At 46.1% G+C, this 11,796-nt stretch overlaps 2 protein-coding genes across 18 annotated transcripts in view; one reads left to right on the top strand and one right to left on the bottom strand.

Moving 5' to 3' along the window:
* The window catches only part of PPIP5K1 (diphosphoinositol pentakisphosphate kinase 1), a 47,304-nt gene extending 43,939 nt beyond the window's left edge, over window positions 1–3,365 (bottom strand). For 6 of the 14 annotated variants that reach the window (XM_036254913.1, XM_036254889.1, XM_036254918.1 and 3 more), the window contains exon 1: window positions 3,291–3,365. The gene's annotated coding sequence lies outside the window, so the exon portion shown is untranslated. Of the gene's footprint in view, window positions 1–1,500; window positions 1,656–3,290 lie in introns of those variants that run through there. The other 8 variants (XM_036254839.1, XM_036254832.1, XM_036254817.1 and 5 more) reach the window with 5 other exon arrangements.
* A 2,251-nt stretch (window positions 3,366–5,616) lies between these two features.
* CKMT1A (creatine kinase, mitochondrial 1A) lies at window positions 5,617–11,796 on the top strand. Of its 4 annotated transcripts, none has more exons than XM_036277312.1 (11): window positions 5,617–5,924; window positions 6,343–6,377; window positions 6,694–7,004; window positions 7,652–7,850; window positions 8,054–8,149; window positions 8,507–8,728; window positions 8,874–8,959; window positions 9,077–9,200; window positions 10,878–11,012; window positions 11,211–11,336; window positions 11,550–11,796. In XM_036277312.1, the coding sequence occupies exons 3-11, from the start codon at window positions 6,856–6,858 to the stop codon at window positions 11,664–11,666; spliced, it is 1,254 nt and encodes a 417-aa protein (XP_036133205.1). In that variant the 5' UTR covers window positions 5,617–5,924; window positions 6,343–6,377; window positions 6,694–6,855; the 3' UTR covers window positions 11,667–11,796. The 4 variants fall into 4 exon arrangements, with proteins under 4 accessions (XP_036133205.1, XP_036133219.1, XP_036133213.1 ...); XM_036277329.1 differs by lacking the exon at window positions 5,617–5,924 and adding an exon at window positions 5,937–6,003; XM_036277326.1 differs by lacking the exon at window positions 6,343–6,377 and having other exon boundaries at window positions 5,617–6,003.

Genomic DNA, 11,796 nt, shown 5'->3' on the forward strand with positions numbered 1-11,796 from the left:
ATAGAGGAAAGGGGAGAGAATGAGAGAGAGAGAATGAAACATCGATTTGTTGTGCCACTTATTTATGTATTCATTGGTTGCTTCTTGTATGTGCCCTGGACGGGATCAAACCCAAAACCTTGGCATATCAGGATGACGCACTAACAAACTGAGCTACCCAGCCAGAGTCATGCTGCTAAATATTCTAAAATGCGTAGGATATTCCCCCACAACAAAGAATTATCTAGTTCAAAATGTTAATAGTACCAAGGTAGAGAAACCCTGCTGTAGAGAAACTCTCCCATATAAGATATGTGCAAAGATGCTCATAATCTCACTGTCAGTAATGGTTAAAAATTAAAAACAACTCAGATGTCACACGTAGAAGAATGGATAAATACAATGTAGTGTATACAAATGATAAACTACCAGCAATTTTTAAAAAATTAAACAACATGGACAGCTTCTAAATGCAAACTGTAGAAATACATGCAGCACAGTTCCATTTCTATAAATAAAAAATATTACATGTTTATTTTCTATATACATAATTAGTAGAAATATAAAAACAGACTGGGAAGACAAACATCAAATTCATGATTGTAGTTCCCTCTGAGGAGAGGGAAGAATGGAACTGACAAGAATTCGAATGGAACTTCACAATCTTATCTATAATGTTTATTTTAAATTAAAAAATCTGAAGCAAATATACAAAAGTATTAACATTTATTAATACTAAATTGTGTGGATATGGGTATCTATTACTTTTTTCCCAAAAAAACAAAATTGAGTCACACATCAGTAATTTTCCTCATTCTCCAAAAGTTCTCAGAAATACTGCCCAATGACTCTGAAGAAAGCCTCAAACTCCTTTAGTAAATGGATTAATTTAGTCTTATAGAATTTTAAAATAGTCTTCAATAATAGTTACTTCCTATCTTTTTATTTAAACCCTTCCATTACAAGTGGAGTTGCAGCTTTGATTAGAAAGTTGTGGTTAACCTTTATATAAACCTAGACCTTGCCAGTCTTCACCGTCTGTTTGTCTCCCCTGCTCAACCACCCTGGGGCACAACATTCTCCTCAGACTTAACATTCCAGTTGTACACTGAGGCCTTATACATATACTCTCCCTCCTAATTAATAGGCTGTTTCTTTGAAACCCATTTCAGTGATCTGACCCAATTTCCATGACTTGGGGCATTCCCATGGTCCCTGTATAGTTTAAGCAAGTAGAACTTTGTTGCAATCTTTATCCTTTCTCTGAAGCAAGGACTTTTTCTCATGTCTAAGATTCCTAACCTTTCACCCTTTCTTACACTAAGTCCTTCCTGGTTTTCTACTGAATATACAGTCATGTTCTTGAAATTCTATTACAAATCTATAATGAGATGGTAATAGAAGGAGGAAGAAGAGTCTGTTCACAAGAGAGATAAGACATCTAAATTCATAATTAACAAAGCAAAAATAGAAGCCTGACAGAAATAGCTATGAAATAATCGAGGATTTATTTAGATGTACCTCTGGGAGAAGCTGGGGCTTAATGTGGTGTTCCAAGAGTCATTCCCCTGTTTTCTGTGCTCTTCTCCCATTCCCTCTCACCCAATACTTTGTTGTGAAAGAAAAGAAAACTTCAGACTCTACATTTGGTTAACGGGCAGTCTTACTCTGGCCAATATCCCTGTGGAAGAAAGGAAGGAATGGAGGGAGGGAGGAAGGAGCTCAGTAGGTAAGGAGAGAGGGAGTGACAGGTGGACAATCTTCTCAGGAACATCTATCTTTTTTTTTTTTTTTTATCCTCACCCAAGGACACTTTTGACCAGAGGACATTTTTGCATTTATCTCAAACAGAGCAGGAGGGAGAGAGGGAGGAAGAGAGAGAGAGAGAGAAACATGGATGTGAGAGAGACACATCAACTGGCTGCCACCCACAGAACCCCAACCAGGGCCGAGGACAAACCGCAGCCAAGGTACGTGCCCTTAGTGGGAACCGAACCCCAGACTCTCCTTTCCGCAGGCCGATGCTCTAGCCCCTGAGCCAAACCGGCCAGGGCAGGAACATCTATCTTATTATTTTGTTTTATCCTCACCCTAAGACATTTTTCCAATTTTTGTTCAGACAGAGTGGGAGGGAGAGAGAGAGAAACATCGACATGAGAGAGACACATTGAGTGGCTGCCACCCGCACGACCCAACCAGGGCCGGGGACAAACCACAACCGAGGTACGTGCCCTTAGCGGGAACCGAACCCGGGTCTCTCTGGACCGCAGGCCGACCCTGTAACTGCTGAGCCCAACCGGCCATGGAGGAACATCTATCTTAAATCAAATCTGGAGACGGGGTAGAAAGGAGGGTAAACTGTGTAACTTTACCCCTTAGAATTTAGGGCGGCTTGCAGTAGTCCTCCAATTTCCTTAATCACCAAACACTTGATGGAGAACCCCATTAGGGGCGAAGGGGAAACACCAATACTGAGTTCAGGCAGGAATACTTCCAACACAGTGAAACTCCCTAGGCCACCGACACTATCTCCTTCCCACCTTCAACAGTGAACCCCTGAGCTCCTTCTTGATGCACCATCCTTGATCCTCCACACATATCCGTACCCTGACACCGATGAATTGTGCTGATGCCTCCTCCTCAGGATCAACTCACTCCTATTGCCTTCTTTCCCCAACTTGCTGAAAATGGCTCTTCACTGACTCCCCTAACCACTCCCATCACTGATCAACTAATCCAAATAATAATCCAACTAACCTCTCACCAGTTCCCAGCATTAAATAGTCCTCCAAACCCTCAGATGAGTCACCACACTTGGTCACATATTTACATGGAACCCTTGGGCTGCCCGAGATCCATTCTTTCCTCACACTACCCCTCTCCAGACTCACCTTCACCCTCTGCAACAACCCCTTCCTCACGCTGACCCTCTAGCCTGACCCCGCTCCCCTCCTCAGACTCCCCGCCCTGACCTCCCATGCCAACTCTCGTCACGCAGACCCTCACACGCGCGCCTCCTCTCTCCTCTCCCGCCGACCCCCTCCTCCGCCCTCTCCTCGCACAGCTCCCGGGCACGAATACCGCCCTCCTAGCCCGACTCCACTAGCCTCTGCCCGCCCCCGCCCGCCCGCCCGGCTCACTCTCCCTCCGCTGACATTGAGGCCTCTCCGCTGGGTGTATTTTCGCAGCTGCCCCCAGCCAGCACTAACCACCGCCCTCAGCACCAATCAAGCCCACTCTACCCAGCCCACCCCCTCAGATACCGCCCCCAGCCCCCAGCCACTCCCCCACCGCCCCCGGCCCTCACTCACCCGCCTCCCTGCGCTCGCGCAGCCGAACCTGTCGGCAGCAACACCTGACAGCAGCCCAATCAAAGCGCGACTTCTCTTCCCTGCCACCAATCAGAGGAGGGCGCGCACCGGCAAGAGTCAGGCTGCGTTGGCCGGCGCTTCTGTGCGGGGGAGGGTGGCCCCTAGTGGCTCTGTGGAGGAAGTGCGACCTGGTGCTCCTTCGGATTTCTAACTGCGTGGCCACAATCCAGATGCTTGGTCTAGACTAGTGGTTCTCAACCTTCTTAATGCCGTGACACTTTAATATGGTTCCTCATGTTGTGGTGACCCCAACCATAAAATTATGTTTGTTGCTACTTCATAACTATAATTTTGCTACTGTTATGTCTTAGGCGACCCCTGTGAAAGGGTCATTTGACCCCCAAAGGGGTCACAACCCACAGGTTGAGAACTGCTAGTCTAGACTTTCCAGAGAGCTGACAAAGAGGGAGAAAGCACCATGCAGAGGAAGAGGCAGAGTTTCTGTCGTTGCACCTCCTTGAGGTTAAAACAGGTCTTTTTGTTTTGTAAACAAACAAACAAAAACAACGTAGTATGATATACGTAGAGATCCAATAAATATAAGTTGAAAATGTTAACAGTGTAGACGAGTGAAGGGGAGACTAGAGTCAAAAACAGAGACAAAGAGAGAAACAGATCAGAAAGTTAAGAGAAGGAATGGAGAGACTTATTTATGAAGGAGTAAGTAAATGGTTAGACATGGAAGACTAAACAAGTTGATTCCTATCTCCTCACTTTGCTTGCTCTCTATGCTCCAAACTTTTACTCCTGGCCTTGTCTTTAATAGCTGTGCAGCCTTGGACAAGTCACTGAATTTTCCTCAGCCTCTGTTTTCTAATCTGTAAAAGAGTGGGATTAAAAACCTAACTCATAGGGTACTGATTATATGAAAGCATTTTGTTTGTTTGTATTGTTATTATCTTTGCAGTCTCACTTAGATTTCCCTGATCAAAACAATTCCAAGTTCATTGTTTCTTCTCTGCACCCTTTGAGATCTTACCACTTTTTCAGTCAGCTGCCTATTATACTGACTCCAAGGCTTCCCAAAAGGAATAGAGATGATTCTAAGGACTGGCCCTAAGAGAAATAGATACTTACTTAGTTCATGCTCAAGCTTATCCCTTCAACCACTCCAACCCTTTGAACAAGTTATTAAAACATCTAGGAAATTAACTTGTCTTCTCATCCTCCTGAAAATGTAGACTCAGTTTCTAGTCATCCATCAGAACAATACGATTCAATTCAACGAAATAATATACAAGAGTTCCTTGTAAAGTGCTTTATAAGTATTAAATATTATTGATAATAATTATTAAATAAATTAAAAACCACGTGTTGAGTAATTTCTTTTTTTAATTTGAGAGAGAGAGAAACATTGACCCATTGTTCCACTTATTTATGCATTCATTGGTTGATTCTTGTACCCTGACTGGGATTGAACCCCCAACCTTGGTGCATATTAGGGTGACACTCTAACCAACTGAACTGTCCAGCCAGGGCTTGAGTGATTTCTTTACTCCTCTAGGCAAGTCTTATTTTTCCTTTTGCAATTCTCTAGTCCTGCTTCCTACCTCTTTAATCATAGTAACCACCCTCTCAATTAATCCTACTGTTCTGAAAGATTATCTCCCTCCTTTATCAGAGTAACTATATACCATTCCAAGTAATTATATTTGCTTTTTCATAGCTACTCCTCAATCTAAGCAATGAGCCCTCACAACACAGGTAATATTTTGTGCCTCTCCAAGAGTGACCACACTTCAACTACAGAATTTGATAATGGAGTTTATGGCCATGCCACCCTGAACGCACCTGATCTCGTCAGAATTTGATAATTGCTCTCTTACCAGGAGAAAAAGGAGTTAAGTGATGGACTCAAAAGAGAGGTGGATGACTTATAAGGATACCCACAAATGAGGAAGGCAGAAAACACACACACACACACACACACACACACACACACACACGAAGCCTGAGAGGAATGAAGGGAATGAGAGTATAAAGGTAGGGTGGGATCTCATCTTTGAGGCCAGAGGACAATGCAAAAGGAATTTATTTCTCAAATACTCTCCTCTAAGATTTTCAAGTATCTTGCTGTCTTGTGGGCACACCAAGATAGCTGAGGGAAGGAAATAATGCCACCATACCTCCCCCACATTAACCAACCCTTCATACTGAAGTCCCACATCTCTATTCGTCTCCAACATTCTCCTTTCTGCCAAAACAAACGTCAAGTCACACCAAAGTCACACTTGGAGCTGTGGGAACAAAGCCCTCTTAAATGTGAGGAAAGAGAGGAAGAGAGGGGACCAGAAGAAAGGTGGAGATTCACTGGAGACTTTATGCCCTTGGGCACCACTCCCCCTTACATTCTGGATTAAACAGCATTAAGAAGCTGAGAGAAGAAATACGTGTGGTGTATGGAGACCTGTGCCTGCCTGTTCCATTCCTACACCCAATCATCTCACCACACCCTACACCTCACATTACACTTCACTCTAGTCCAGGAACTGAAAGCTACAGAGAGGGGAGAGGAGGAAGAGGAAACTAACAATTCTCTGCCCAGTCCCAGCCCCACCGCAGTGCAACCAACAGGTAAGCAAGCTTGCAGAGACTACTCAGAGGGAATCTTGTGAGCAGCCTGGAAAAGACTTCCAGAAGTAAAAGATTGAAGGTGAAAAGGGGGATGGGAAAGAGGGTGGAGGAAGGAGGAAAAGTAGGGGATCCTAAGAAGTGTAGGCAGGACATAGAGTTTCAGATTGGGGGGCAGGGTCGGGGTGGGGGAACACAGCATAGATGAGGTAAGAGTTCGTGTTTCCCTGATTATTCTCAACTTTGTAACCAGAGCACAGGTATGAAGTAAGGCGCTTTGGTCCTCTTCCTGGTTCTAAGGAAAAGGTGACCTTGAACCAGCGCGTGTCTTCCTGTCTGTGCTTTCTCCGAGTCTTCGTCTTCCTCTAATATCTGTGTTTATTTTATGGTTTCCTCGTGGCTTCCTCCCCTGGGAATACAGAGAGGTTGCTGGAGCAGGCTGAAAACAGAGAAGAGGTTAGGCAATGTAACCCTTTCACACCCCAAAAGTGACGAATTGGGTTTCCAATTAAAACAAGAGGCTTGGGGGAAGGGTGTTCGAACAGACCCCTTGGGTGCTGTTCCTCTACTTGGTGCTGAAATCTAGGCAGCCTTATCCCAGGGGTACAAATCTCTGGTTCCCCTAACCTACCTGGCGGATGCTGCCTACCTCTGCCTCCACACACCTAGCCTGGGGGCAGGCAGGAAGGCGGGGTCTGGGTGAGCCCCACCCCTGGAGACTGCGGCTTGGGCCTCCCTCTCCGCCCGCTAGCTCACTGCGCCTTTCCTGCAGTCTGGTTGTACCGGCTCCCACTCCAGCCTTCACTCCGGGCCTCATTTCGGCTCCAGCCTTGCACTCAGTTCCGGCCCGCAGTCCTCCTGGTTGCATCCTCCCTCTCGGTTCCTGCCCTGAGCCAGCTCCCGCTCCGAAGCTCCTGAGCAGGATCCTCAAGCCATGGCTGGTCCCTTCTCTCGTCTGCTATCCACCCGCCCGGGTCTCAGGCTCCTGGCTTTGGCTGGAGCTGGGTCTCTAGCTGCTGGGTTTCTGCTCCGCCCGGAACCTGTACGAGCCGCCAGTGAACGACGGAGGCTGTATCCCCCGAGGTATCAGTGTCTGAGCCCCCACCCCTACCCCCACCCTGGGAAGTGGTGATGGGAACTGGGAACGAAGATGGGGATGGAGATGAGTACCCGGGCAACAGAGAAGGTCTATAATCACAAAGGCTCTGAAATGGGGTGCTGTGCAGTCTGAAGATCTCGGTGGGGTGGGGGTGGAAACTAAAATCACAAGGCTAAAGCATTCCTGGGGACCTGTAACCTGCAGTCGCTACCTCCAAAACCAGCTCTGGTCCTGTGAGTTCTGGCTGCTCCCACTCTGTCCAAATTCCTAGTTGAGAGATCAGGAGCTATCCTTTTTGATCTCCCTCTCTCCTTTTGTTGTTCTCCCCCATTTCCTGAATTTCCCTCCTTAGTCTTTCCCCTCCTCCATTTCTAATGTGCTCATGGGATGAAAGAATTGAGCAGATCTGGAGATACTGAGCTGGCCAGCCAAAGGAAACTAGAACTGTTGGGAAAGAATTGGCCCTGATATTCCCTAATGAGATTACCAAGGTTTAGCTTCCCTATAATCTCCCCTCCTCCCAAGGAATACAGCCAGACACTGCTAACTGGACAGCTCCTAGCTGACTGGCTGCACTAGGTCTAGGCCACCTGTCCTCTCCCTCCATGGTTACTGGGTACCCCCTCCCTAGTGCTGAGTACCCTGACCTCCGAAAGCACAACAACTGCATGGCTAGTCACCTGACCCCAGCAGTCTATGCCCGGCTCTGCGACAAGACCACACCCACTGGTTGGACGCTAGATCAGTGTATCCAGACTGGCGTGGACAACCCCGGCCACCCCTTCATCAAGACTGTGGGCATGGTAGCTGGAGATGAGGAGACCTATGAGGTAGGGGGCCCTCAGAGTTTTCCTGGTGATCCAACTCATCTTCCCAATAATCCCAGCTCCTTCTCCCTAAAAACCCCTTACTTACCCTTGAAACTGGACCATCTATACTTATGTCTTCTGACCCAGTGAAATCAATACACATTTAAAGCCTGGGAGGGGATACCCTCTCCTTAACTATCCTCTCCCTCTTACTTCCCCCTCAGGTATTTGCTGAGCTGTTTGACCCTGTTATCCAAGAGCGACACAATGGATATGACCCCCGGACAATGAAACACACCACTGACCTGGATGCCAGCAAGGTGGGCTAAATATTCCATTTCTGATTTGCACTGCCTTATGTACAGCATTCTGTTTCTCCAATCCTTAATTATTTCCTGACTTGTGATCATTATACTGCTGAACTTTTAGTCTTGGTGTGGAGAAAGAATTGTGTTTTAAGTAGCAGATATGGAGAGGAGAGGGTGGATGAGAATGACCATACCACTAAGTGGGCAGTTTTGGGGAGGGATCATAATGCCCTCTTCAGTTGGAGTGCTTGCCCAAAGGGCTTTTCCTTCCAATGCATGCAATGAGGAGTCCGGTCTTTGCCTCCCCAAGGCCCTCTGTTTCCACCTACTGTGTTTATGTAACTTATATTAATTTCTCTTATTCTACAGATTCGTTCTGGCTACTTTGATGAGAGGTATGTATTGTCCTCAAGAGTCAGAACTGGCCGAAGTATCCGGGGACTCAGTCTGCCTCCAGCTTGCACTCGGGCAGAGCGACGAGAGGTGGAACGTGTTGTGGTGGACGCCCTAAGTGGCCTGAAGGGTGACCTGGCTGGTCGTTACTATCGGCTCAGTGAAATGACAGAGGCTGAACAACAGCAGCTTATTGATGTGAGGGGCCTTGAGAGGGAGCTGGGTGAGGGGAGCAGATGGAAAGAAGAGTCATTGGGCAGGCTGGGCTAGATGAGATAGATGGGCTTTGAGAGGACTGGGGGCAACTGTGGGAATTCTTAATCCAAGTCCCTTTACTCCCCAGGACCACTTCCTATTTGATAAGCCTGTATCCCCGTTGCTGACTGCAGCAGGAATGGCTCGAGACTGGCCAGATGCTCGTGGGATCTGGTATGAGGCTTACCTTACCTCTTTTGTCCCATGTCCCCATAAGTGCCTTTTTCCCCTACCTCCTCCAATTCTTGCCCTGCCTATTAATTCCTGTCCTTCCCTCTCTCCTTCCCTCAGGCACAACAATGAGAAGAGCTTCCTGATCTGGGTGAATGAGGAGGATCATACACGGGTCATCTCCATGGAGAAGGGTGGCAACATGAAGAAAGTGTTTGAAAGATTCTGCCGAGGCCTCAAAGAGGTTGGAAAAGAGTGTATACGGGAATTAGGTGGAGGAACATGAGAACAAAATAAATGCTAGCACATGTAGATTGACCATATAATTTATCAACCAACCCAGGACATTTTTAATAGTAAAGGGATCACCATCAATCACTCCAGGTTAGCAGATACAAATCAGGACTGTCCAGGGGAAACAAGGATATATGGTCATCCTAAAACTAGGAAGAGAGAATATCAAGAATCTAAAAAAATAAAGCATTTGTCAGATAATCTGAAGAAAGAATAACAGATGGTGGGGCAGTGCCTGAGGTGTGTGGTGTGGGATGGTGGGACGTGCAGATAAGGAAAATGTTTGAACCTGGATTGATGCATGCAGGGAGAGATTGGTGTGTTCGTGATTCTAATGTAACCACCCAGTTCTGAGCTGAGGTAGGCCTCGACTTTGGATTCTGTCATTCCTGTTAAAGTATCATATCTAAATTTTAAACTGAGAGTGAGAGGGAGATGGAGAGAAGGTGTGGGATCAGTTGGCATAAGTTTCAGAATATTTGCCTCTACACAAAGGGTTGAACAGAATCCTCGATCCTATATGGATTGGGTCTCCATATTCAATTCTAGATTAGGAATTCTCATGAGCCCAATTCTTATTGTATGTTCTCATTATACAGTTCTATTTTGGACTTATAAAGAGAAAGAGCTCTTCTATTTGAATTCTAGCTAGGACATTACTGTTTTTGTGAAAGAATAGATAACATATTCTGACTGTAAGTGGGTAGGGAAGTACTTTTTAAATTACATGCTTTGATTTTCTCATCTATAAAATTGAGATAAATAGACTTCCTACATTTTAGGTTGTTGTGGAGATTAAATGAGATAATGCATGTAAAGTACGTGGCCCATAGTAAATGTTCAATAAGGTTTAGCTGCTGTTATTATTCTAGAATGGAAGGTTTTCCCCATGTTCAACATGCAATTTAACCCCCTATGCCATGATTCTTTCTGAACTATGAACAGGATTCCCTTTACTTAGGTTAGGTAGTGGTCTTAAAGTCCACCACTCTGGTAGATCCCATCTCTTCAACTCTAATAGTCATCTTCATGACTAGGATACTTAAGTGAAACAAAAACACCCTTCTAACAGCCCCCCCCCCCCCCCCGCACACACACAGAACACACAAACACACACACACCTATAAGTCTGGCCTTTCTACACTTTTTCTCTGCTTATACTAACACTAACTTCCACAACTAACAAGGCTCTCTTGCCTCTTCCTCTTTCTAAGCCTACACCCTCATTTTCTGTCTGAAAGAATCCTCCCAAGCTCCAGACTCATTAGCAAAACAAAGATAACCAATTAGTGTAGAGCTCATTGAATAATAAACCCTTTCTCAGTTCAGTTCAACACCTAGACCATCCTTAATGCATCACTCCCACAAGTTTCTCTTCTACACACAAGATACTTTTCTGCAATCTCATCATTAAGGGCTTACTTTGTATGCAAGATAACAAACCATTTCTGCCCCCCAAAAAACCCAAACAAAAAAACACCACCAGCCACAACAAACCTGGGCAGTGTCATTTTTTCACATCTCAGGTTTCTGGTTCTAGATCATATTTCTAGAGTTCCTGTGGGTCTAGCTAAGGGAGGGTCCACATATTTCTGACTTTTCACTAACAAAGCCTTTGTGAATTCAGGTCGAACGGCTGATCCAGGAGCGTGGCTGGGAATTCATGTGGAATGAGCGTTTGGGATACATCTTGACCTGTCCATCGAACCTGGGCACTGGACTACGAGCTGGCGTACACATCAAACTGCCCTTGCTAAGCAAAGTAAAGGAGTTGGGTTAAAGAGGGGGGTGAGTGAGGAAGGTGGCTGTGTGTGGATGAGGCAGTGGGCACTTTGGAAAGGAGCCAGACACATTGTGGCTAAAGGATCTGGAAAAGAGCTCTGAGCAGGTTCAGGGCCCTCTTAGGTAGAACCAGTCTCTGCCCCTATTAACCCTGCTCCCAATCCCATCTCCCCTCTAGGATAACCGCTTCCCAAAGATCCTGGAGAACCTAAGACTCCAAAAGCGTGGTACTGGAGGAGTGGACACAGCTGCCACAGGCAGCATCTTTGACATCTCTAATTTGGACCGACTGGGCAAGTCAGAGGTAAGATCTTCAGGGATTAGGGTAAGGAGAGGTATAGGTCTGTGGGGTTTGAGATATGACAGTGAGTGAATCTCAGGAATATAATAGAATCTGAAATAAAATTCAGGTTGAGTGGGGAGGCCATAGGAAATGAGTTCTCAAATCAGGCAAATCAGTGCTAAAGAAAGTAAGCCAGGTTATGGGAAGCAGAGATCAAGGGTTAGTGCCGTTTAGGTGGAGCTGGTGCAACTGGTCATCGATGGAGTAAACTATTTGATTGACTGTGAACGGCGTCTGGAGAGAGGCCAGGATATCCGCATTCCTCCACCTCTCATCCACAACAAGCATTAACTCCCCATCCTCAGCAGATGACTCAAGATCTCCACGACTTCTGCCCGTTCTAATGGTAGCTCATTTCACTTGCCCTGGATGCCACCCCCCACCACTTCCTCTGTCCTAGTAAAGATACCTTGCTATGCTC

This window comes from Molossus molossus, unplaced genomic scaffold (assembly GCF_014108415.1).
Source record: "Molossus molossus isolate mMolMol1 unplaced genomic scaffold, mMolMol1.p scaffold_m16_p_1, whole genome shotgun sequence".
Lineage (NCBI taxonomy): Eukaryota > Metazoa > Chordata > Mammalia > Chiroptera > Molossidae > Molossus > Molossus molossus.